The 25,933-nt window shown below is 51.3% G+C and overlaps 8 protein-coding genes across 8 annotated transcripts; 3 read left to right on the plus strand and 5 right to left on the minus strand.

Annotated features, from left to right (window-relative positions):
• Positions 1–17: 17 nt before the first annotated feature.
• Positions 18–4,579, minus strand: ACET3X_001020 (uncharacterized protein; the record flags this gene model as incomplete). Its single annotated transcript, XM_069446265.1, has 8 exons — positions 18–428; positions 511–1,574; positions 2,390–2,932; positions 2,980–3,092; positions 3,139–3,361; positions 3,428–3,476; positions 3,526–4,323; positions 4,373–4,579. The coding sequence occupies 8 exons, from the start codon at positions 4,577–4,579 to the stop codon at positions 18–20; spliced, it is 3,408 nt and encodes a 1,135-aa protein (XP_069311262.1).
• A 366-nt stretch (positions 4,580–4,945) lies between these two features.
• ACET3X_001021 (uncharacterized protein) lies at positions 4,946–9,889 on the minus strand. Its single transcript, XM_069446266.1, has 6 exons — positions 9,653–9,889; positions 9,296–9,604; positions 8,733–9,246; positions 6,550–8,678; positions 6,180–6,488; positions 4,946–6,131 (listed from the first exon to the last, which is right to left on the minus strand). Exons 1-6 carry the CDS (start codon positions 9,731–9,733, stop codon positions 5,007–5,009), a joined length of 4,467 nt encoding a protein of 1,488 aa, XP_069311263.1. The 5' UTR covers positions 9,734–9,889; the 3' UTR covers positions 4,946–5,006.
• Positions 9,890–13,597: 3,708 nt separating this feature from the next.
• Positions 13,598–14,367, plus strand: ACET3X_001022 (uncharacterized protein; the record flags this gene model as incomplete). Its single annotated transcript, XM_069446268.1, has 2 exons — positions 13,598–13,819; positions 13,876–14,367. The coding sequence occupies 2 exons, from the start codon at positions 13,598–13,600 to the stop codon at positions 14,365–14,367; spliced, it is 714 nt and encodes a 237-aa protein (XP_069311264.1).
• Positions 14,368–14,586: 219 nt separating this feature from the next.
• ACET3X_001023 (uncharacterized protein) lies at positions 14,587–15,795 on the minus strand (the record flags this gene model as incomplete). The annotated part of the gene is made up of 1 exon (XM_069446269.1): positions 14,587–15,795. The coding sequence occupies one exon, from the start codon at positions 15,793–15,795 to the stop codon at positions 14,587–14,589; it is 1,209 nt and encodes a 402-aa protein (XP_069311265.1).
• Positions 15,796–16,185: 390 nt separating this feature from the next.
• ACET3X_001024 (uncharacterized protein) lies at positions 16,186–18,129 on the minus strand (the record flags this gene model as incomplete). The annotated part of the gene is made up of 3 exons (XM_069446270.1): positions 16,186–16,408; positions 16,470–17,768; positions 17,834–18,129. The coding sequence occupies 3 exons, from the start codon at positions 18,127–18,129 to the stop codon at positions 16,186–16,188; spliced, it is 1,818 nt and encodes a 605-aa protein (XP_069311266.1).
• A 2,712-nt stretch (positions 18,130–20,841) lies between these two features.
• Positions 20,842–21,852, plus strand: ACET3X_001025 (uncharacterized protein; the record flags this gene model as incomplete). Its single annotated transcript, XM_069446271.1, has 1 exon — positions 20,842–21,852. The coding sequence occupies one exon, from the start codon at positions 20,842–20,844 to the stop codon at positions 21,850–21,852; it is 1,011 nt and encodes a 336-aa protein (XP_069311267.1).
• A 362-nt stretch (positions 21,853–22,214) lies between these two features.
• On the plus strand, positions 22,215–23,553 carry ACET3X_001026 (uncharacterized protein; the record flags this gene model as incomplete). Its single annotated transcript, XM_069446272.1, has 3 exons — positions 22,215–22,430; positions 22,482–22,695; positions 22,808–23,553. 3 exons carry the CDS (start codon positions 22,215–22,217, stop codon positions 23,551–23,553), a joined length of 1,176 nt encoding a protein of 391 aa, XP_069311268.1.
• A 448-nt stretch (positions 23,554–24,001) lies between these two features.
• Positions 24,002–25,311, minus strand: ACET3X_001027 (uncharacterized protein; the record flags this gene model as incomplete). Its single annotated transcript, XM_069446273.1, has 6 exons — positions 24,002–24,280; positions 24,339–24,534; positions 24,590–24,781; positions 24,830–24,866; positions 24,934–24,956; positions 25,022–25,311. 6 exons carry the CDS (start codon positions 25,309–25,311, stop codon positions 24,002–24,004), a joined length of 1,017 nt encoding a protein of 338 aa, XP_069311269.1.
• Between the last annotated feature and the right edge of the window lie 622 nt (positions 25,312–25,933).

Genomic DNA, 25,933 nt, shown 5'->3' on the forward strand with positions numbered 1-25,933 from the left:
AGTACAAGCGCTCAATCCTACATACTATCTTCCCTCCATCTGCTTCTGACCTTCTGCCACCCCTCCATCTCTCCCTTTCCACCTCTTTTCTCCAGTCCCAACCCACGTTCCACCCACTCCTGACTTCCCATTTCACTCAATCGCGACAATGCCCTAGCAAATGCAAATCGCTCTTCGTCGCCAGAGAAAATACTGCTGTTCTTCAACATGTCCATGTTCATGCCAAGATCGTCCATGAGATTACGCATAACGTCCGAGATGGCTTCGTGGTCGTCTGCTTCGGCAGATTTGGCAGGTGGCTTGGGCGAGGGAGTAGTGGTAGCTGGTAGTTTTCCAGCTTTCTGTGTAGCGGTTACAGCGTCGTTTAGCTCGGACTGATCGAGGAAGAGGGCTGTCAAGGGAACAGCTGTTGTCATTACTAGCTTGGCCTGGTCTCCCATTAGCATAATATACATCTAACCACCACGCACCCTCCTTCACACGCTCTCGCGCTACCCGCATCTTACTTACCCTTGATTCGTACACGGCATCTATAAAAGTGATGAACCTCCTCGCCAAGTCTCTTGACCTGTAGTTCATCCCAGGCACCCCTGTAATGATAAACGCCTCATACTGTCTCGTGAGTTCCAGATAGTCGGCTGCTCCCGTCGCGCGTCCGATGATGTCGTCGAAGCTAAACACGGCACACTTGCCACTAGCCTTCGGCACGCGGACTTCCCTTCCCCAGACCTCGTGCACAGCCGGGTGTGGCGGGTCGTTTTCAAAGTCGCCAAGGAAGCGGAACCATCGCTCTACGTGCGTCTGCGCCGACGCGTCGAGCGGGTGGTGGTACACGCCACTTGGCGGCCGCGGTATCTTTCTGTAATCCGTCGAGGAGTCCAGGTTCAGGACGGTGAGTCTTGATTTTAGGAGATTGATGCACGGTATAAAGCTCTCTCTTTGTATGCCGTTCTTGTATAGGTCGTCTGGGTGTCTGTTGCTCGTCGTGACAATGACTGTTCCGTGTGCCATCAAGCTCTCCATTAATCTCCTGAGGATCATGGCATCGGCCACATCCGTACATTGGAACTCGTCGAAGCACAGAACAGATGCACGTTCTGCGATGCCCGCTGCGACAAACGGTATACTGTCAATGTCGTTTCCGTGCTGCATCTTCATCTTGTGCAAGTCCTTGTGTACGCTTTGCATAAAGGCGTGGAAATGGATCCTCGTCTTTCTCGTAATGTTTGGCGGAAGTGTGTCGTAGAACAAATCCATCATCATCGTCTTCCCACTGCCTACGTCTCCAAACATGTAAATGCCCTTTGGTAGCGATTCTGGTATGGGCGGCAGGGCCGGTCCTGCGGAACTGGACGACGAGAGAAAGGAGAAGAAGGACTTCTTCGGCGGTTGAAGGGATGCTATAGTAGGTTGTTGGACGGGCGGTTGCTCGTAGGATTTCAGCATGTCGTGGAGATCTTGAAGATTCCTGATAATGTTGCGTTGGTGCTCGTCGTCACGTAGTCGTCCGGATTCAACGCGCGCATCGTACTCGGCCATGGGGCCATGGGTCCGTTCAGGATCTTCGATTGCATCTGTTCAGATCAGCACTCATGTTGAACGACAGTCTTTCCCATCGCGAAACGTACACTCACGCGCGGCCTGTGCATATCCTCTGCAACCTACCGGCGCAAACGAAACTCTATTCGGCACACAGGCAACGTTGCTCGTGCGCGCAGCAGCAGCATGCCCTGGCGCGTGCCTCCCCGGTTTTGAACTTCTCGTGCAGTTGGTGCATATCGCCCTCTTGCCATCGACTACCAGGTTGCGTCCCACAGCAATTCTCTTCGGCGTCGGGCCAGCGCATCGCGAGAGGGTCCTCAGCCCTCTCAGGGCCTCGGATGATGTCATTTTCGACATTCAGCGCCCAGCCTAAAAGCTTGCGACAATAACAATAAAGAAAGGAAGTAGATTAGATCTAGCGCATGGTGGAAAAGAAAGCTCAGGCAAAAGCCAGGCGACCAAGCTGAACAGGCCAGTGGAGCGTCACGCATGTGCGCGACCCACGACGGGTGGTTTAGGGTGGCGCGGGGACTTTCCTCGCTGCAGCCTCGGCTTTTGACTTCCGGTCTGGTAAAGCTGCAGGGATTTCGGCCACATTTCAGTAGCCGACATGAGAACAGCACTGTTCACTCAAAAGTATTCGCATGGACCTGGGAACTAGTAGCGTTCCATACTCTTCGTCATCATTACCATTATCGCTACCTGCATCGTGATCATGACTCCTCTTCCGCGGCCACACTCTCATATCTCCCTCCCTCACGTTCACCACCTCTCTGATACCTCATCTTGGGCACCTCGTACAATCTTGTATAATCCACTCTCTCACCCCCCAGCCTCGCATAACCGCTCTCTTTTGAACCAAATACTGGGCTGGCGTCGCACCAGAAATCCTTGCAATTCGTAACGATGCCTCGTGAAAAGGGGTTGCTTCGTCTTTGTCGCATTATTTGCTCTCCTTGGCTTCCGTGAAGAGCGATTGTGAGGAAGGTGTCGATTCCAAGGAGACGCTTCCATTGGTCCCAAATAGAAGCTTTGGGCTGAGGACGACGTGGAGTATCGCCTGTATCTTGACCGGAGCCGAAACCGTTCGTGGGAGCGTTACCGGCACCACCAGACACGTCTTGACTGGTATCGCCGGTGGTAACAAAAGAATTGAGTGCGTCCGCAGGCGTGCCGCCGTGAAGGTGCCCGCGCATGCTTTCGTAGGTGGTGAGATTGCGCGCGATCTGAAGAAGCTGGACACAGAGAAGCATGGTCACCCATGTCAGTTGGAAGGCGGCCCATATCGACAATACAATCGTAAATGGGTCTTTGTTGAGGACTTTGCAAAGATCCGGCGAGATGACTGCGCATTTGGGGAAATCCTTAGGCGCGTCACGTATCTCCAAGTCTACTAACATTAGCCACATGACACAAGCATACCAGGTTTTGACTTACAAGCAAGGACTAGCCTTACGAACATAACGATACCGAGTTCCAGAGAAAGTACATATAGCACAAAATGTCTGTGGTTGTTGTTCGCCACACAGTTGTTGACCCATGGACAATGACTGTCACAGTTAGCGCCATCCTGCGTTGCCTATATGGCCTACTCACTGATCACTCTTTGCAACACAGCGCTCGCATCTTTTGCAGTGCTTACTGCGCAAAGGTTTCCGCACCATGCAGTTTACGCAAAAGTGGCGTTCATCAAACTGTCGTAGTTCCATAAGCTCGTCAATAACTGCCTTGGAGGCACTCCTGCTCGCCGACTTAGGCACAAAGCCGGGATCAATAGTCATGGTGAAGAAGTAAAAATAGGCCGTGAGTCCGTAGAACGCTGCGAAGAGGAAGTTGAGAAAGAAGTTGGTTCGGATGGTCCAGGGCAAAACGGTTGTTGCCCAACGGAAACCAACCCAGAACAGTGTGCCGGCGAAGATACCGGCTAAGAAAGGCTGGAAATTGGTTAGTGACAAGACACAAGTAAGCAAATAGTCGACTTACAGTGTGGTGTATGCTTCGCATGTTGGAGGGACCCCATCGCAAAAGCCACTGTGCTCCCCACTGCATAACATAGGCGACAATCAACGCCAGGGGTATACCAACAAACGCCGGGTAGTGACTGACGAGGAGCAGCGCAGCGAAAAGTATAGCAAACGGCAAGAAGAATATGAATCGGCTCAGGAACCACCTCGTGTCCTTGACCCCCGGGATGGGGAACTGTCTCGCGTTTCCGTGTTTGTCAAAGCCTGCTTCCATGAGGGCGCGACGCCATTGCCGAGTAGTGTTCATCTCCTCGGCCGTGACCTCTGGTGTCTTGCCGTCGTTGTTCTTGGCGAACCTGTCGGCGCCATACTCTAGCAGCTTCTGTATTGATCCCTGACTTCCCTTTACGAGGGCCCAATGTAGGGCAGTGAAGCCCTGGTCGTCGGTCGCGTACACGTTGGCGCCCCATCTGAGAAACAAATCGACACAAGACGGATAGCCCTTGTATGCCGCCCACATGAGCGGGGTGTGGCTCTGGGGATCTGGAATATCGACGGGTATATCCTGGTGCAGCAGCAAGACGATCTGGTACACATTGCCGTCGAGCGTGGCGCTGTGCAGGAGATTGAAGCCTTGGTCGTCGGTGAGGAGAGGGTCGGCGCCGTGGTCGAGCAGGAGGTTGACAATGTAGTAGTTGCAACGCTTCGCAGCCCACAGAACGGGCGTCGCAACCGCATCGCCGCCCTTTGCGTTGATGGGCGCACCGGCCTGGATAAGGAAGTGGCACAGAGCGTAGTGATTGTTAATGGCAGCCCACTGCGCCATGTTAGCCGTCTGTCACTCTCAAGCAGTCTTGTATGCGCACATGTAGCGGTGTTATGCCCTGCTCATCCTTGAATGTCGCATCCACCTTGCCGCTGTCGAAGAGTTTCTGTATAGCCCCAATCTCTCCCAGCCGAGCCAACTGCATTATGTCCTCCTCGACTGGGAGGCTGGGCTTGTTGTCCGCTATGACTTCGAGTTCATGGTCGCCCGGAGTGGCTCCATTGCTGTCCGATGGCGTAGCGGCCATGTTGGGGATCTGCGTGCTGCTGCTTGGTTGCGGAGCCCGCGACACCTCCGAATCGTGGTAGCGCGGTTGTTGAGATGGCAGGTCGATTCGCGTTCGGACAGAGGTTTGGGAGAGCTTGTGAGGGTGTCACAGCATGCTGCCGACTGCACATCTGACGTCGGACTGAGGTTTGTGAGGCTTTGCAGACGCGGAAGATGCGGCGTTCGCGACTCCCATTGCGACCACACATCCTTGCTGCTGCTAACGCAAATCGTGGCGGTGCCACGCAAGCCTCATGCTTAATCCCGGCACCCAGAACCCGGCTTTAGCAGCCACACTCTTCTTCATGCGACAGCAAACGTGATAGAATCAGCTAAACGATACATGTAGTCTATACATCTTTACACGACAAACTTTTTGATAACAACAATACCTCGGTCCTCGACACCTAGGCCAACATACTCTGGAACTCGCCGCCTTCCCTAACCATGTCTTCAGCCTTGCCCGCCTTGATCAACTTGCCTTTCCCGAGCACCACACAGTAGTCCGCCTCCTTGACTGCCTCTAGTCGATGCGCGATTGTAACCACCGTGCTGCTCTTCATCTCCTCTCGCAGTACGCTTTGAATTCTCTGTGCCGTCTCGAAATCGATACTAGCCGTCGCCTCATCCATGATCAGTATCGGGCTCCTCCTCAACATGGCTCTAGCCAATCCGACAAGCTGTCGTTGGCCCTGCGAAAGGCCCTTGCCACCGCCCTCGATGGATGTCGTAAGATTCCAGCCGTATTGGTCACCGCCAATCTTTTGCAGCACAGATAGACAAGAAGCGTCAGAGTAGACAGACAGAGGATCCAGGTTCTTGCGCATGGTTCCTGGGAAGAGGACAGGCTCTTGGGCGAGGAAAGTAACACGACTGCGAAGGGCGTGTTTGTCCACCGTAGATATATCGATCCCATCAATCAGAATTCGCCCATTCTCGGCCGCAATGGTGGCGAGGAGGGAGAGGGCCAGAGTGGACTTCCCAGAACCCGTACGCCCAATTACTGCCGTGTTGGAACCTGCTGGGATTTTTAGGGTAATATTCTGAAGCGCAGGCTCAAGATTCTCTGCGTAGCGGATAGTCACATCGTCAAACTCAATGTCACCACTGTATGTGGGCCAATGTGCTGGCGGCTTGACAACGCCGGGTGCTTCCGTCTCAATGTCTAGAAGCTCAACCACACGCTCGACACTGGTAAAGTCCATCTCCAGCGTTCCGTAGATCCTACACATCCATTCTGTGTGAATAACGAACTTGCCCGCGGTGATGAGCACAAACGCAGTGAGGCCGGGGCTTATATGTGTATAGACGGCGATGAGTGTCATAACGAACGTAGCACTAGCCGACATGACACTGAAGCGAAGCGCAAGCCATGCTTGTAGCGACCAATAGAAATGGTCGTTCTTCTGGAAGTTGTCGACGACCTCAATCACGCGAGCCTGGAACCTTTGCTGTGCACTGAAAGCTCGTACAGTGGTAAGGCCTTCGAGAAGCGCACCAAAGTTGCTCATAAGTGGCGATAGCGATACCATCTGTCCCTGGTTAGTAATTGAAACCTTGTAAAAGTTTGTATGACTCACCTCGAGTCGTCTCAAGCTCTGCGAGGTCGGCAGGAACCGGAAGAAGTAATAGATGAATCCACAACCAAGCAGCAGGCCGAAAGCCAGGAAAGTTGGGGTCGAAGACAATATGATGACGACGGCGCTCATCCAGCCTATCATCTGCCATGCGAACACAATAAAGGCATTGCTTAGTTCGCCATCGATGGTGTTCATGTCACTAGTCAATCGGTTCATCAACCTCCCTACTGGCGTGACGTCGTAGAATCGAAATGTGGCATGGGCAACACGCTCAACAGTTTCCTTGAAGATGGTCTTGGCAGCGTGATACTAAACAGAGGTGTACAAAGTCAGTGTATGTCTTCCGCGTAGTTTGTACAGAGACACTTACCCCTACCCCGAACATGATCAGATTCGTCCACCAAAAGAGTACGGCGGTCGTTAAGATGAACAGGAAAAAAGCCCAAAGCCAAGGAACCACGTCGTCTGCTGGCGGTGGCAGGAAGTCAAAGATACCCTTGTGTTCGCCCTCTTCGTAGCTTTCGGCCCAGGACTTGATGAACCAGGTCTGTGCAACGTCAAGCACACGGAATAACGCCATGATGAATATAGCAACAGACCACCATCGGAGAGTACCTGCTCTAATGTAGCGCCAATAGACGCTCCATTTGACACCTCCCTTCGCGCGGTGTTCATCTTCGATGAACTTGTCGGGCACAGCAGCTGCTTGTTCTTCCTCCCGTTTCTTCGCGTCCTCCTCTGACTCGGTTTCGTTTGTCTGAGTGCGCTTCAGCGCGATCGCATCTTCAACTTGACTTGGTTCGTGAATCGTAGCTCTGCCCTTCTCCAACTGAACCCATTGCTTCGCGAGGCCATGGCATAGTTCTGTTCGATGTGTAACAAGGATAGTCGTTCTACCTTCAAGCAACGGTCCAGCTAACAATTTATGGACGATAAACTCGGCCGTCTGATGGTCTAGAGCTGACAGCGGATCGTCAAGCAGTAGCACTTTTGCGCGGCTATAAACAGCTCGCGCCAGTGCCACGCGAGCCTTCTGGCCGCCAGACAACCCAATGCCATTCTCTCCGATGTTCGACAAATCTCCATGCTTGAGCTCAGTCATGTCGGGTAACAGCGCACATGCTTCCAAGGTTTGTTTGTAGCGGCTCTCTTCATAAGGATATGAGAAGAGTATGTTGTCGCGTATGCTCATGCTTTGAAGCCAAGGGGTCTGCGCGCAGTAAGCAACTACCTGATCAGGGCGCACCAGCTCCCCAGCTGTTGTATCAAGCTCGCCAAGAAGAGCTTGTAGCAGCGCTGTCTTACCAGCGGCAACCTCGCCGTATATCATGGTGAGTCCAGCAGGAAAACATAGCGTGATGTCTTCGAGGACGTTGTGATCTACTCCAGGCCAGGCAAAAGATGCGTGATGGAGACTGAGATCAGCAGATCCTTCGGGTACAACATCCGTCTCTTCTTTGTCCGGCTCAGCCATGAATTCCTCAATACGGCTCATCGCGACGTATGCATTGAGACAAGTAGTGACAAGTTGCGGCAATGCCCGAAGGTACGATTCCAGAAGGTTGAACAGATCGAACGCAGGAAATATCAGATCAATGCGCAAGTCGTGGCCTGCCAATTTGGTGAAGGCGTAGAAAGCAACCGCAGGAAACAATCCAGAACCAAATCGCAGAATGAATGCGAGCGATGTCGAAAAGACAATGTTAATGATGCGGAGATGCAACTCTTTTCGGCGAGACTCGAGTATTCCGTCCAGCCATGCGCTTTCCCAACCGTACCAGCGTAGGTGACGGATCGACTCTATGAATTGGCTCGTACGTTGCAATTTCTCATCGGTAGCCACTCTGCGTTTCTTCTCGAAGTGGACCTGAAAGCGAGCAATGATGACATTGAGTAATTGCGAAGCTGCTAGTGCCACGACACCGAGCAGACATGCCCAGCCCAGCATGCGCCAAATTAGGATAGTCGCGAAGATGGCACCAGCAGGCTTGGTGATGATATCGGAAAATTCCCAGAAGCGTTGCGCTATCTCGTACGCATCATTGCGCATCAAATTGAGAATCTTTCCCATCGATGCAGCGTCTTTCTCGTCATTGACCTGCACCTGGTCATTCTTCGTAAAGACCGATCGGACAGAAATGTTCAGACGTGCTAACCAGCTCTTGGGGGTTGTTTTGATCGCTCCATCATCAACATCACCCCTATTCTCGTCGTTCGTTGCGTGTGACTCATGGTTGCTGTGACCATTGGCCTGGTCTTCTTTGACTTGCTGTTTTGCCCCCAGGATCTTGCGATGCAATGTCTTCTCATAAAGCATCGTGATAAGCTCACCCCTACATCTCTCGTACGCTCGTCTCTGATACCATAGATTGAATGTGTTCAACTGAGCAGATATCAGTCGCAAACCCAGGATAAAACAGGCGTAGGTAATTGTAGCGTGATTGTTCTTGTCTTCCAAGGAGGCGAGCACTCGCTGCAAGAGTACTGGCGTGAGCAGAGCTGTTTTCGGTCAGATCCACATTAGAAAGCAGAGGGTTTCAGCTCTAGACTTACTCGCACACAATCGTATTACGTTCAAGAAGGTGGTGCGTATCAAGTCCATGCCGTTTGCGACAAAGATTCTTTTCGTCACCGAACCCTGGAGCTTCCGGAATGCCTCGTGGAGTCGCGCATGCTTAAACTCCCAACCCAAATCCCAGATGTCCCCGTCCTCCATTTGGCGCGTCACACCTTTCTTGATCAGTGGCTCCATCCAAGACACCGTCATGTACTGCCAGGGAGTCAGGTTGTCTTCAGGAGTCCGAAGCCGCACTGTTGGGGTCTCAAAGGCAGGGCTAATGTCCTCTCTTGGTAGTGCAGGATCTCTAAGAGGCATGTTGAGTATCGTAACGATGCCCAGTATAGCGGCCGTGGGTGCGACGGCCAAGAGAATATGTTTAGCTAAGAACGTAGAAGGCCTGTGAGACAGTGAGACCAGCTGTTGCAGCAAGAGACCTGTGAAAAGAAGCAATAATGGCAAAGAAGCTTTTCTTGGGCGCTCCACAAGGATGATGGCCACTACAACGGCCTAAGACAATTGTTAGTCGACAACCACAGCTACACTAGACCTTACGTACCCATGCAATCGCTGGATAGATGGCTGTTGGCTGGCGGATGGGAAAGAAGACATTGAGGATTTGGAATGTCAGGCCGATGGTAGCTAGGGCCAAGAGGGAAAATGTCGCAGCCACGGGTTGTTGGGTCGAAGGTGTTTCCGCCTCACTCGACTTCTCCTTTGCCTCGTGCACAAACGGTTTCGTCCATCTTGGCCAATACCCGTCGATGACCCGTAGTGAGTAGTTGATCAGTACTAGTGCGGCAAGTATAGCTGGTATGGTTGCAACAAAAGGCAGAGCACATGGCGTGAATTGTGCTGCTCTTGTGTCCTAGTGAGGTCAGCGGTAATCAAAGAAGCCATCTGAAGCTGTACTGACCCAGATTCCATGGCAATGCGATATTGGTGGTAAATCAGCAGATGTTGGAGCCGAAGACAAGGGAATCTGGAAGGACGCCATAATGCTTGCCTCTTACGAATACGAGTCGACACCTATCTAGACAACAACTCCTTCCACCTAAGCTCCAGCCGATGAGGACTTGGTCGAGCAGTGGTGAGCATGTATACAGTGTCTTATGTGGTTTTCCTAGACATGAATGGCAAAGGTTCGCCAGCGAGGCGAGTGTCGGTGAAGGCTTCAAAGGCAACCGCAACGGAAGCGGCGACTGATTCCGGCCGCGCTAGCGTACCCCACCGATGCCGGTGGTCATTGCTGGCGTTCGGGAACAAGCAGAACATGATGGCGGTATCAAGGTGTCTGGTATTCTACATGCACCAGAGCATCACAGCTCGACCCTTCTGCTGCATGAGGCGACACTAGGGCCGAGTTGCATGCGTGTGTCCGGAATGCTAAATGCATGCCGGCGGGATCCATCTACCGCCCACAGCAATGCGAGAAGCAGAAATACGTCATCGGCACAGAAGATGGTAGAGAATGCAGTCTAGCCACCGATCAAACCGTGATGGTGGTATACGTCGATGACATCGTGGTCCTTCTCTCTGTTCCAACCAATACGCGCTACCCAATGCAGAAGGCGCTACCGAAGTAAAGGCGCAATTTCGGAACATCTCAAAGACGGACGAAACACCACACTCCCTCCCAACCACCTGCGTCTTGTTGCACTGCATCCGCCCGTCCCATCTCATCTTCGAGGGACGAGTCCTGCTGTTCGATATCGGCGCCTCGACCGTGCGAAGGAAGCACTAAATGACGCATGCAACGTCGCTGCCTGCCTCTCACGCTCCGTCCTCAGCGCGCCCAAAACTCACTGATTACTTCTTCCATGGCAGCGTCAGCCACCGCCACTGCAAGCCACTTCATCATTTCCAATGCGTCCAGTGTCTAGACTGCGAAACCGGACGTTCGATTATTGGGTCGCGCAGCTACGGTCCCGATCCCAGCAAGGCTGCGAGGCTTTCACACTGGAGCCTTGCCTACAGCAAATGCCATGTTGAGACCAAAGCCACCATCAGCTTAACATCCTCCAGACAGTTGCAGTAGTCGTTTCTACGTGTCTTGGCCTGTGCACAGCCACCAGACAAACACATCCATCGCAGCAGACAAGCGCGGCGTAGTTTCGCTTACTGCATTCAGCACTTGCACATGATGACATCGAGCGTGCCTGAAACGACACTACATTGTCCATCGCTGGCCTGTTGCTCACTACAACCATTTCCGAATAGTTATACTGAGTGAAGAAACAGACAAGAACAGTATCGATCGAGGCTGGTGCTCCTGCGCGTGCCGCTCTTACCCTGCTATTTCGCATGTTTCAAAGAGCATCCTCGCATTAATCCACCAAGCATAATGGTACATCAGTGACATTCCGCACCGCCACACGCACGCTCATGCGACCTCTGCATTTGCTGGGAAGCAATCCTACAGCGCTTCGATAAACACATCTCACATGTTTAAAATGACAGTCTTACCGTAGCGACTCTTTTCTTCATTGCAAAGTCAGATTCTTTACTTCATACATCTTCTATCGTCCGAAATTTCCGCTCTCAAATATGGTTTCGCGTATCTCATCGGACACATCTTCCCGTCATCAGGTGCATGGATCAAGGGGAAGCTCGCCATTGGAACCAAAGACCGAACCCAATAATTTGGGCCTCGCAGCAACAAAACACCCTCGGTTAAGACAACGACTCACCGCTACCCAAAGCGACTCTGCAGTAAGTATCCCTTCACGAATCGCATGTGAGACGCGTACTGACTTCGCACACCCCCATTCAGACTCTAGCTTCTACTGGTTCACCCGTTAGCAAGATCGCCGCCCAATCGCGAAACCTGGTCAATTCGACTACTTGCGACACTCGTTCAAATTGGCCTAGTCGAGTTAGCTCTGATCCGTTTCAACTCCGAGAACAAACTGCCCCTGAAGCAGTTCGAGCTCCTAGAGAGTCTGCTCCACGCAAACACCACAGGTCCGATGGTAGCCCGGACCTGGATGTGGATAATTCATCCACATCGAGGCCCTCGTCTTCTCCGTCAACCCCCGATATGAACGATAAAACGGGTCGACAATCCCATCAAGAGAATGATAGTCGTTCACCAGGCAAGATCCCGAAGACCGCCAGATCTACGCACGATAATTTGTATAGGGAGCTACGGAGCATGCTCACTCCTTGTGACCAGAAAGGCTTCATGTATGTTTTGTGTGATCCGCACGATGAGACGAAAGGCTACAAGATTGGATGGACAACACGAGTGTTTGTGGACCGCGTCGCCGAACATGAGAAATGCTGCATGTTCATAGCTGATGTAGTCCATGTCTCGGATCACATGATTGAAAACTGTTCTCGCCTGGAAAAACTTGTGAAAACTGATCTGGAAAGCCATTGTGTGCCGCTCCAATGCACCAAATACAAATCGGGACACGATGAATGGTTTCTGGTTAGTGAAGAGATGGCAATCGGGACGGTGAAGAAATGGGAAAGATTCATGCATAGAGAAACGCCATATGGCTGGAACAGACAGCTGAAGATTGTATGGAGGTACCTCCTCGAGACAAGAGCGCCTACATCTGTTGATGTGCGCACATTGACACATGATGCTCGTCGAGAGCATTGGGAGAGGATACTTGCGCCACCAACAACGGACGAATACCTTCAAGCCTACCGAAATTTCATTCAACAATTGCTGAAGAACCTCTTCTGCATCCTACTCGGCATCTGGCTGTGCGTACAGAAGTTTTTCTGGCCAATCTCTAGCCTGGTCTACGGCATGATCACGCTGGTCTTAGCTCGAAACCTCCTCGCATTCTATGCGTTTGTCTTCGTGCTTGGATGTGCCAGCGTAAACGTAATGTCTCACGTAGCTCTGGCTTCTCCAAAGCCAAAGTCTCGAACGCCCAGGAAAAAAGATGGGATACCCAGCGCTCGATGAATACCTTTTAGCAGCAATTCAGCAGTCATGTTCACTTCTGAGATGGATGCCGAGAGTAGGATTGTGAATCCAAACATATCATCTCTGCGCCGTATTCGTTGAATGCACAATCTCCCCCTTGGGAAGGTACCAGTTTTCCACGCTTTTCCTCCTACAAGCGACGGTAGTGCCGTGATCAACAGGTAAAGTGCCGAAGCCTGTCGGGATCGGAAACATTACAGTCCGGCATGTTTCCAAGTATTCATCACGCATATCCTAGAGCTTTAGCGCAAGCTTAGTTCTGCAGTGGATGTGATGCGGGGTACATATTCTCGCGAAACAGAACTTTCCATGTATGCACCCCACATCACGAGTTGCCCTTCCATCCATGGCAGTAATTTGTTGCATTTATAACGAGTGAACTGTGCCTCGGCTTCGATTCGCGAGCTTGACCGGAAAGTTCGATAGCGTCCCTTTGATTCGCCGACGAGCCCTCATCCCCGTACCACGCGACCCATCCATCCCACCATCAGCCCTTCATGCATATCTCTTTTGCATGCATGCCTAGACACAGATCCCAGGCACATATCGCTGGACCGAGGAAGCCCAGATACAACCAAGATGCCTACTGGTCAGTCTATCGATGGTGAACAGTGAACACCACATCTCGATCTCCTAGAGATGGTATGAGAACGGCTACAGCACGCTTTGGGGACAGTTTGTCTTTTCACCAATATCAAGGGTGCATCCCAAGATTCTAGGCACCCCAAATGCCGAGGCAGTCGCTGGGAGTATCAGTGTGAAGATAGTATCTTGTACATGTAAGAAAGAGCATAAAAGGAAGGGGATGCGTTGTGATTAGAGACACAGCACAGCCGGACAGCCCACTACCAACTTCCTCAGACCTCTATCTTCTAGAGCCATCAGACACATTCTATCGCTACCCCAATCATCAATATGAAGTATCTTGCAATCCTCTCGTTTTTCGCTTCTCTTGCTCTTACTTCGCCCATCGCCGTCGCAGTACCTGTCACGGCGCCCGCTGATGAACCTCAACCCATCACTCTCGAAGCCCGTCAGGATGGTGCCACCAGAAACGAGCTGGAGACGGGAAGCAGCACTGCCTGCCCCCGCGCCATCTTCATCTTCGCAAGGGGAAGCACTGAAGCTGGAAACATGGTGAGCGCAAGCAGATCCTTTACAGACTCCTCAATGACAGAGATTGACCATCGTAGGGCACACTTGTTGGCCCTTTCACAGCAAATGCTCTTGAAAGCGCATATGGGGCGTCCAATGTCTGGATCCAGGGCGTAGGTGGGCCCTACACTGCCGGCCTTGCAGAGAATACCCTGCCAGCCGGTACTTCTCAGGCCGCCATCCGCGAAGCTCAGCGCCTCTTCAACCTTGCCGCGAGCAAATGTCCAAACACACCCATCACTGCCGGAGGCTATTCTCAAGGTGCGGCAGTCATGTCTAACGCGGTTCCCGGTCTCAGTGCTGCTGTGCAAAACAAGGTCAGGGGTGTGGTCTTGTTCGGCTACACCAAGAACTTGCAAAATGGAGGGAGGATCCCAGATTTCCCTACAAGCAGGACCAGGATCTACTGCGAGACTGGAGACTTGGTTTGTACTGGTACCCTCATCATTACGCCTGCACATCTTTTGTACTCGGATGAGGCGGCTGTGCAGGCACCCGCCTTCTTGAGGGCTCAGATTGGCTCAGCGTAATTGGCCAGGGGAGAGTCTTGGAGGGGTACCATGTCCCATACATGGAGAAAACTTTGTGTACTATCAAATTGGTTGGGATGATGAACAGATGCTTGGATGTAACGTCACACGGAGGATGCAGTCTTTACAGCAGTCGTTAGTCTTCAAATTAAGCCAATCGTAAATGACCTCAATCGATGCTTTGTGCGACATGGTGCAAAACGCGCAAATCAAGTCCATCTAGTAGCTACTCGGCACTAAACTATTTGCCCACTCCTCCACGTCCTTGAACTGTTCTTCGACATCATCAGGTATACCGTTGCCATTCGCGTCAACCCACTGCTCTCCGCCATCAATAGTTCCTGGCCCACCCATTGGACTAGCATTCTCATCGCTGATCAACTGTCCTGTCTTTCCGTAGCTCTTCAACTCCTCAATGAGCCGCGCATCAACTGCATCGCGGACCTTGCTTGCACCAACAGACTTCTCAGCAAGCGTCAACGCATCCTTTGCTGACAATACCTTTTCGGGTGCCGGAAAAGGAAACTTTGCTGTTTGGATGTTCATGCCGCCGTAGTTGCTGGATGCTACGCCAAGCTCCGTTCCGTCCAATACACCATCGCGATTAGAATCGTAAAAGTTCCCTTCAACATATCCCTTGAAGTTCGCATTCCCTCGCGTGAAGGCCGTTACGCTGGTACTCGGGCCACTGACAAAATAGTTTCCGACAATGTTGGCTTCGCTCGCTGCGCTCGAATCTCCAGCAATGTATCCACCTCCTCCGCCCCAGTTGTAGATAATGTTGTTGGTGAAATCGTTGGTGCCCTTGACTTTTGGATTCCTCGTCTTGTTGTCAATGTACAAGTTGCGGAACAGACTGATCCCATTGCCGACATTTGTTTGCATCAGACCACCACAAGAATGTGTCTCCAGACCTTGTCCAATAATACTGTTCTGAATGGTAATGTTACCAACTTCTGAGCCAGATATGGAAAAAGTTTCGTCGCGACCCCAGGATACAGAGACGTGGTCGAAGATCATGTTGCTTCCTTCTGCGATCGTGATGCCATCCTTGCCACTACTACCCCCTCTTCCCATTCTGATGCGCAAGTACCGTACGACTGCATCGTCAGCATTGCTAAAACTCCAGCCGTTGCCGTATACTGTGATGCCATCACCAGGTGCTGTTTGTCCAAGAATTGAGATGCGTTTCGATACGATCATGCGCTCGGTGATTTTGATCAACCCACCGACAGCGAACACAATGATTCGATCGGGTTGGGAAACGGCATCCCGAAGCGAGCCTTCCCCGCTGTCGTTGAGGTTCGTGACAACGTAAACGGTGCCGCCGCGACCACCGACCGCATTGCGGCCGAAGCCTTCTGCGCCCGGAAATGCGAGAGCAGCGGCGGAAGATACTAGAAACGGAAGAAGGGCAAAAACAAGCATGTCGACGGTGATACAACAGACGCGATGAGAAGCAGAAACATAAGCGGGGAAGTTTGTGATTATACGAACCCACTGCATAGTATGTTTGAAACGACAAAGGAGCTAGCGATAATCCGGCTCTAGGCTCGTGGACCATCCTGAGTCGCGGTTAGGTGGACAAAACATGGTAGATTATTCCTTTAATTTACCCCAGATGTTCCTGATCGACAAGGAAACTAAAACGTTAGTCCGCCAATCACAGCATGGAATGCGCTCAGACTGGTATGGGGTAAAGTGATGCAGTGCAGATCTTGCCTTACGGTGTAGATGCTTGTGTAGCTGATACAAGCATCCACTCGGTTCGTCGGCGCATTGTGTTCCGTGGAGCTGCTCCCACTCGCTCCACTCATCTCAGTACATACTGGAGCCTGTCTTCACGTCTCCATGAATGATACCAGCATCCGCAAGCTCAGCGACCAAATCCATGAGCATGTGATCGCATCCTGCAGCAGCTACCATGCCAATTGTAACAGGCAGCGTCTCGTTTCGTTCAGTTACTCTGCTAAGGTAAGTCCTCTGACCAATCGGAATAGTATAGTCCGGCAGTGCAGCCAAAACGGACATCTGATTCCCGCTAAATTTCCACGTTCAAAGTCAGTGTATATATCACACTCAGTTTGTGAAGGGACACTTACGGTAGTCCTGCAGCGAAGATACCGCCCGGTGCAGTGGTGTATATGTCACGATAGTCTTCCGTACCAGCGCCCATGGGGTATAAAACCAATGTGGATTCGCATGTGGGTGTTAGCGTTTCTCGAAACCATGATTGAAATGTCTTTGTGCGCTCGATGGCAGTGGTGTAACTGGAGGTTGGCAAAGTAGCTGCCCGGTTCCACCGCGCTCGTGTTTGTGGATTCCAATACGGCGCTCTGCCGAACTTGGCGATGTACTGCTCTTTGAATGGCAGGCATAGGTCACGGTATTGATCGATGTTGGTAATATTGGAGTATGTGGAACCAATGTATGATGCTGGGCCTTCTGACGTATTCGTATATGCATTAAAACTGGCGTTGGCATTGAACGTTGTCAAGTTGGCATCAAGGAAAGTAGCGAGCTGAGAGATGAATGAATCAAAGACGGGCATACTTGTTCCGTTCACAGTGGGCCAGAACAAATCAGGCAAAATGATACGCTTTGGATAAGACGTATACACCTTGGCTGGATACCACTTTTTGTGCACAGCTTGTAGCAGCCGAGCCGAGCGAGCCAATACGCCTGGCGTATCGAGAACTGCTGATATGGGTAGAATTCCACTGAGCGGCAGTGAAGCGTTGGTTATGCGCATACCAAAAAGACCATTGGCCATGGCTGGTAGGCGAACAGATCCGCCCGTGTCCGACGCAGTTGCAATGTCCATCCAGTCGTACGATGCGAGTCCAACTCCGGAACCCGCCGACGATCCTTGAGGATGCTGGTAACGATCGCCTCTGGGGTTAAAGGGTGCTAGCTGATCCACATAGTCTGCAGTTGGCCGCTCTCCAAGCGCAAATTGCGTGGTCTTTGTCTTTCCAATAACTACAGCACCCAGATCGATCAGCTTCTGCAATGCTGCCGCGCTTTCGAGAGCAGGATCGACAAGGTCTCGGTATGCTCTGTTCCCACCACTAGTTTGAATGCCCTTGAGGTCGTAGATGTCTTTGACTCCAAGGCGTTTTCCCGACAATGGTTTGTCTGTTGTGGGGAGTGGATAGTATAATCGAGAAGGCACTGCGATACTAAGAGCTCCATAGGCATCTGTCAAGGCCAAACCTGTGACAGGGACGAAAGTACTGTTCGGACCTTTGGTGACAGATTCTACAAAAGCGAAGTTGTGATCCCAATACAGTCGATAGACCATAGTAACAGCATTCGTTGGGTGAAGCAAATATGGACCGGGCATCAAGTCGACACCCACCACGTTGTAGATCTCAGTACACCCAAGTGAAGTAATGTATCTAGAGAGAGTGTGTATAAAGTCAGTGTACGTCTCATGTGAAGTTTGTACAGGAACATTTCTTACGCATGTGCCCCGCCCGACAGAGTACCCGAGCCACCAAGCACCAACGTAGAGAGAAAAGGCTCTGCGAAAACATCATCTTGGGAGGAAAATGAAGCAATAGTCGATTCCAATAGCTCCGCAGCAACGGTGGGTTCGGTGAAGGAAAGGTAGGTAATTGGCACCGCTTGAGTTCTTTCGTTTCCAAGAGGAACCGTTGCAGCGGTAAGATCCGGGGAATAATACGATGTGGAGTTGAGCTGGAAGACGGTAGTTGCTTTCACGATGGCAGCAAAGTGCAGGAAAGATGCGAGCCTCATGATAAGCGACGCGAAAGCTTAGCAACAGAGCAAAACTCGAATGCGCCATCACGCGGCATATTGGTGGCCTTGTATAGTCGCATCTTTGAATCGGTCCCGCATACTACTGCAGCGCGGGGTGCAGATATCGTGGCATCTGGTACTGTACTCTGACAGCTTGTGCAGAAGTGGGAGGGACGGAGGCTAGCGCATCGTTGATAATGCAAGCAAGAGACTTGGCATGACGTCACGCACAAGGAACGGGTTCTGAATTGACGTGCCACAGATAAGGATCCAGGAACATGAGTAACATCTACGCGGTAAATGATAAACTGATCAATTGGTTCTCTAATTTATGTGCTACTGGGAGCTGTCTCTCAGGTGGAGGTAGAAGTACTTGCTATACCATAGATGATTCTAGCCCGATATGTTGAAATACAACGATCATCAACTGCGACTGATCTTTTCAGCCGTTTTGCTTGCATAGAAGCGGATCAATTATTACATTGAACTCCCGATCAGGATGGTCCTTTCAATACACAGACCAATCATTGGTTCCTGCTCACCTTGGAAACCGACGAAGCTGAGATCTGGTGATATTGATAGCACACGCGCTCTATCCAATAACAGGACGCTCGCAAGACGCGTCATGGACATCTCCCTAAGATCAACACAACCTCAATCTTTCAACAACTGGATGTTTGCGTAGCCGTGTTAGTCGTCATATCCGGAACGCTGGAGCTATTCACATAGGGAAAAAGAGAGGGCCAACGTCCTGAACCACCTCAAGCCGGTGGTGATGATACCGTGTTCTTACTGCTCTTCATCATGAATGCTTAAAACGGATACAGGTCGTCTTACACCCAAACACCAATAAGCTATTTGGAAGGATACTGAAATCTCCGCTAGAAAGCCCGAGGTCTCTTTTGTGTGGAATGACTCGGACCCGGTGACACACTCGGTCTTTTACGCTGATTAAGACCATCTTCCTCAGGCTCTTCTTCGGTTACGTGTTGTCCGCAGAAATTACAGCCAGGATCATCAACATCTGCGCTACAACAATCCCACGTTATCGACCCGTCTCCTTGTCGTGTCCTGCGTCCCGGGTGAGAAATGCAGGGCGCATTCACGTCCACGAATAGCTCGTGGCATACCATGCAGGTTTTTGTGGTATGTGCAGATACCTTGTTGATACTAGTTGATTGTGGAGTAACTTTGGTCGACAGCCTTGGAGTTTGACTGAAATTAGATCGGTGGCTAGGGGCTGTCCTTATTGGCGTCCGTAGAGTGGGCAGATGTGATATAGTTTGGGAACAGGCTTCAGGAAGATGCCGCTCGCCATCCGAATCGGAGGCCGATCGGCCATGTATCTCGCGCTTCACTCGTGGTGTGGATGAAGAGCTATAAGATTCTTGTGGGGCTCGACCTCTGCTTCGTCCACGAGGTTGTGTGAGATGCTTGCTGTGACTCTGAGTCGGATGTGCAGACCTAGCTAGCTTCATCTTAGCGGCTTTGTAAACGTCGTCGCTATCTTCATCATCTTGCGTCTCGATTTCAGGCGGTTGCGATCGCATCCCATGCTGGCTGATTATGCTTTGTGCGGTTGTTGAGTGAGGCGCAAGTCCACGCACGAGGGCACCGGAAAAGGCCGGGGATATCTGACAGAGTTCGAGAAGCACTTTCTGCAGCGCACGTGGACTGGCTGTGTCGATGATCTGTTTAATATGCTCAGGGTTGATGGTACGCGCCGTTTGTGGCGCAACAAGGTTCCGCGCGGAAGCCACCGGCCGGCTCGCTTCAATCTTAACATTTGGCATACCATAAGGGCGTGGCTCGCGCGTGAAATATAGTTGAGCTTGTCTCTGAGGCGGTCTTGGCTGTGCCCGCATTTGTGGCCGTCGTCGAGGTTCCGGCTCTGGTTCTGGGGAAGAAAGAGTAAGGTCGATTGTCTGACAGCCATTGCTATTGAGAGAATCCCAATCAGGGTGTGTTTGCGAAGGCGCCATTGTAAGGATAGCGATGGCAGCAAGCCGAACACCAACGCAATACAACGCGAATAGTTGATGCCGGTGCTGCTGGGTGTCGGAAAACAGCCCTAGCGTCGTACAACAGATAGAAGCTGGACCTCGTTCTAAAGTGTCGATCTTAGCGCAACACCAAGTCACGTGAACTATGCACGGACTTTGATTACATCCGATCGCTGCTGTACCCCATGAACTTCGCATCCCACATCACAATTCCGTACATCGGCCTATGATTACACAGGCGCATCCGCCGGTCCAACAACGCGTCAGCTATAGCAGCTCCAGGGATGCGATGCCTACAAGTGGCGTTACTGCGGGGATCAATTCTCCACCCTTCATCAAGCCTCTGTAACACGCTACAATCAATCAAAATCACTGCACGGACAACGACTAGTTTTCCACCAACCAGGTGCCTGTGCCCACAGCCGTTCCGTGACTCGACAGCCCACGTCTGGGGTGCAGACGAAGTAAACTGTCCGATGGCTGGCTTTGCTTGTTTCGACAAGCATGGTAGCGGGAAAACAACGACGACGTAGCCCCGGTGGGCGGTTGTTTCGAAGTCTTGGTCAAACTTTGAGGGTCCGCCAATATAATTTGCATACCCGGCATTCCGAGGCTGCTGCATGTATAAATCCAGCTTGTCTTCAGGCTTAATTTGACATTCATTCACTGACATTTCTTCCTTACTACTTCTTGTTACTTCTTCACAATGCTTGCATCCCTCGCTTTCGTTCTTTCGCTCGCAGCGTCTGCTGTCGCAGCTCCAACGACACTGGTGCCACGCGCTGGGCGCACATCTGCGCCTGCAGGATGCTTGGCTGTCGGCGGCCGTGGAAAATACAAGACTGTTCAATCAGCCGTTGATGCACTCAGCGCTTCCGGCACGGCTGCGCAATGCATCTACATTGCCAAAGGCACCTACAAGGAGCAAGTCTACATCAAGCCGTTGAAGTCAGCCCTGACCATCTACGGCGAGACTACAGACACGAGCAGCTACAGCGGCAACACCGTGACCATCACTCAAGGCAAGAGTCAGGACGATACTCCTAACAATGACGAAACTGCCACTCTCCGCGCATGGACTCCAAACCTGAAGGTTTACAACATCAACCTCGTCAATACCCGTGGACAGGGATCCCAAGCCCTCGCACTCAGCGCCAATGCTGACAAGCAAGGCTACTATGGGTGCCAATTCAAGGGCTTCCAAGACACCATCCTTGCCCAGGTTGGTAAACAGGTCTACGCCAAGTCCTACATCGAGGGTGCTACCGATTTCATCTTTGGTCAAAAGGCCGTTGCATGGTTCGAAAAAGTCTCTATCGGCGTTCTCACAGCATCGCAGGGCTACGTTACCGCAAACGGCCGCGAATCAGAGAGCAATCCCTCATACTACGTCATCAACAACTCGAAGATCGCCGCTGCTCCTGGTAACACGGTCAAGGCGGGTGCCTACTTTCTCGGTCGCCCTTGGAGAAACTACTCTCGTGTCGTTGTCCAGAACACTAGCATGACAAACGTCATAAACGCCGCGGGCTGGAGGGCTTGGAACACCGGCGACCCCAGAACCGACAAGGTCACATATGGCGAGTATGCGAACACTGGTGATGGATCCAAGGGAACCAGAGCTTCCTTCTCGAAGAAGCTCTCGGCTGCTGTCAGCATTTCTACCGTTTTGGGTAGCGATAACAAGAACTGGGTTGACGCAGCCTACATGTCTTAGATTGAACAGGCACACAGTTGTAGCTAGAACGTGAAGGGCGTCTTCTTGTATATATCTTACTGGCACTGGGTGTGGCTACTCTTCATCAACGGTCCATCTTGATACATTCTGCTTTCCAAATCCATTGAAAGTTCTTTGAAGGCTTGCGCGCATCATCTCTTACAACAAACCTCGACCAATGGTGTTTGGCGATTGGGGCAGGCCCAGCTGATGTAAGCAGGGCTAGACGCGGCTACCGGCCTAACCCAACACACTAGTGGGTCACCGGGTCGGGTCTCGGTACGATTTTGCTCTTCTTTGCTAGGACATTCCATCTTCCCTTTCGACTATTGCAATCACAAATATATCGCCTCCAACAAAAGATGTCATATGGAACAGTAGATCCGCCGCCGGCGGCAGGACGATCAAGTGTAAATTTCTTACCACGCTTGCAGCCTGCAGCTTCAGACACTGCGCAAGATGCAGAAGAAGCACATCAGCCAGCTCTGTGGAGGAGGGTAGCGGCAAGCTTAAGGGCATTCTATGATCGCAACTTTGGGCTTCTGCTCGTATTCTTGGCTCAGACTTGTGGATCTATCGTATGTTCCATCATTGCCAGTCATTTGAAGCTGCTACTGACAGTCACCTAGATGAATATAGCCGCTAAACTTTTGGCTAATGACCCTTCGATCAAGTTCCATGCCCTGCAAATTATTTTCATCCGCATGTTGTCTACGACGATTATATGCTCGATTTACTCGTGGTATCATGCTGTCCCTGACTTCCCTTTTGGTCAGAAAGGGATCAAGGGATTGCTTGTGTTGAGAGGTACTGCGGGTTTTGTGGGTCTCTTCGGATTATACTGTAAGCACTGCTTCTTCTCCACTCTTTTCGCATGAATTGCTGGTGCCACAGGAAGGGAGGAGAATACTCCGTCATAAATCGAACATGAGGAAGTTCTAATACGCGATCATAGACTCTCTTTCCTGGCTCGAAATCTCGGACGCAACAGTCATAACCTTTCTGATTCCAACCATGACGGCAATCGTATGTTTCATTTGGCTGCGTGAGCCATTTACCTGGAAAGAAGCGCTTTGCAGTTTCATCGCTTTCTGCGGCGTGCTTTTCGTTGCGAGACCAACATGGCTGTTTCCCTCCTCGCACTTGAACCCAGTAGTCAATGACTCGGACGGGAAAGCACCAATGCCATCGATAACGCCCGAACAACGGACTGTGGCAATTCTTATGGCTATTCTAGGTACCTTTGGGGCAAGTACTGCGTATGCCACGATTCGTGTGATTGGCAAACGCGCACATTCACTAATCTCGGTCAACTACTTTTCCCTCATCGCAACAATCGCCTCTTTTGTGCTCATCCTGGCTCATCCTTCGCTGCACTTCGTCATGCCCAGGACGCTCGGCCAATGGGGCCTGATTGCGATCATCGGACTTTTTGGATTTTTACTGCAGTTTTTGCTGACGGAAGGTCTGCAGAGGGAGAAGGGTGGAAGGGCAACGAATCTGACCTACCTACAACTTGTTTTTGCGCTGGTAGTCGAAAAGGTGATCTGGGGGACTACGCCGCCAGTGGAGAGCTTAGTAGGGGCGGTGCTTATTATCGGAGCGGCAATTGCGGTCAGTCTGCAAAAGGCCGGTGGAAAGGGCAAGAAGGTTGAGGCTGTCAACGATGAGGAGAGGAGGCTATTGCAGGAAGACAATTAAATGAGAGATGGCTACATAGTATTATGATGAGGGAGTGCATGCCTGTGCGCATGGTCCCTCAATGTAGATCTTGATATGCGTTTCATAAACGCACATCCTTTCTCCCAATGTTGTGTTGCCCGGACTGTTCTGCCACCCGCCTTCCTTCCCTCCTTTGCTCCATTGACTAGTAGCGAAACGTTAGGGCGCATTTGGCGTCGCGTGATATCGTGTTCGTGTTTGTACGAAGATCACGCCTAGGCGGCACCCGCATAAGGGGTGTGTTGCGTGGCAGTCCATGGGATCTCGTGAGGCATTTCTCTACTGGAGACCACATCGCCAGGAGAAGGGAGGCTCTGCGGAATCTCGATGAACGTCGCCGCATCATCTATGTTGTGCATCTCATATGATTTTACTTATAGGCCCACGACCTGTGATGGCCGCATGTGCTTTGTCCGTAGTGATTGTTTCACACATCGTCCCTCTCTTCTCTTGAATTGGTGTCGCTGTAAGCTCTCCTCGCAGGGCTGATGATATGCTCCTCACTCTCATTCATCGTCGTGTCCGTGTTAGTGATCTCATGGACACTTCTTTTTTTACCCTTCCTCTCAACATGCGACAACCGAAGACTATCCGGGAGGCCATCGCCAGAACTATTTTGTGATGGCTTGCCGGATGAGACAGCCCTCTTGGCTCGACTAAAGAAGGGTTTGAGAATGGGTGCATTGACGGCTATGATCCCAACGAACTAGAAGGATAAATTAGCAGAGCTCAAGCAGTGGTATCCAGGGGTGGGTAAATCATACTGTCTCGCGGATCGACCATATGGTGCCAACATTGATTTGGGAAACGTCTTGAAGACACAGAACGCAACGGAGCAGTGTCGCAGTCATGATGAAAATTCCCGTGCAGAGCCAGGAAAAATATAGCAGCTTCCTTCTCAAGGGTAGTCGGACGGACCATAGTAATGGCAGTGGGATGTAAAGAATCATGAGGTCGGTACTGCAGGTTGTTGAGTACAATGTCGACAAAATGGGCAAGGTCAGTAAACACTCACGTTATGTTTGTAACTACCAGAGCTAGGTACTTAGAAATATTGAGCGCGCAGTCGTCACCCGGATATGGATAGACTTGCCATAGCCGATAGACTGGATGACAATGAGTGAGGAATGCGATGATGGTGGCGATGTATGCTGCAATGCAGACAGCCCCAGTGATCTTGACGAGGTTCCTCTGCTGGAGATTAAGGCTGTTCCAGTTAGCACGAAGCTATAAAGGGACAGCAAAGGGTTCATACGTGAGCCTCCTGTAGAAGAATAGCATACAAGCTTTCACTGCGACACCAACCTGTTAGCACATCTATTTGGACTGCAGATAGTCGGTCAATATTGTAGTACGTACAACACCAAATTAGCGTGGTGTAACTAGAAGATGAGTGTACGAAGTCAGTGCATGTCTCACGTGCAGTTCGTACAGGGACATTTCTTACAGTATCCACCCAGCAAGAAGACACTTGCTACCCACAACGATACGTTGAGTTTGCTCAGGCGTAAGTTCTAATGCAATCTCGTTACTCATTCCTGTAATGGAACCGTATCTACCGATGAGCTCTAGCATGACGAGCTCGGCGGTAAAGAAGAAGGCACATAGTATGGTAAAGTAATCGTCTCCTTCCCAATTCAAACCGACCTGGAAACATCGTGCTGTGATTCGGGAGAATATTATGACCATACCGACTGCATATTCCGTCCATGCTTCAGTCGTGAAAGGGTTGTACATGTTGCTAGGCTGAACATGAACAATCAATGGTCCCGATCGAACCCATCAGGGCAACAAGGCCCTTAACAACGAGTGTCGGCGCAAAAAGTGAAAATTGGAAAAGAACGAAAGGTATGCGATACACGAAGGAGATCGAGGATTTCAATCAAATCAAGACGGATCCGTGAGGGTGTAAAGTGATTGGTATGGGTGTCAGCCCGCAGTAAGTTCCCGCATTTGCATCGGACATGTTGGTCGCTTCCGTATGCTTCCCAACCCTAAAATATGATCGTGAGCAGACTTGCAGAAACGTCATGCAGATCAGACGGCCGGATAACTATGATGACGTGGAGGCCATTGGTTTACAATGTGCTTTTTGTCTTTGTCTGATCTTACGGGGCCGACATGGCAGTCAGCTCGACCCAAGCTCGGATTAGCGTCTGGTGAAATTATAGCCCCCAACCGTACATGATCGTTCATGCTTTAGCGGCGGGCAAGCAAGCGCATGGGGAGTGGTCGCAACTGCTGATCTCGGCCGTGTCCGTATCTGCGGGATGTCCAGGTGACAGTGCCGAAGCGCGCACACCTGCAGATGCCACCTCAGCGATAGGCCCGTGAGACCTTTGGGCTTGAAAAGGAATTT

Source organism: Alternaria dauci, chromosome 1 (genome assembly GCF_042100115.1).
Source record: "Alternaria dauci strain A2016 chromosome 1, whole genome shotgun sequence".
In the NCBI taxonomy this organism is placed as follows: Eukaryota; Fungi; Ascomycota; class Dothideomycetes; order Pleosporales; family Pleosporaceae; genus Alternaria; species Alternaria dauci.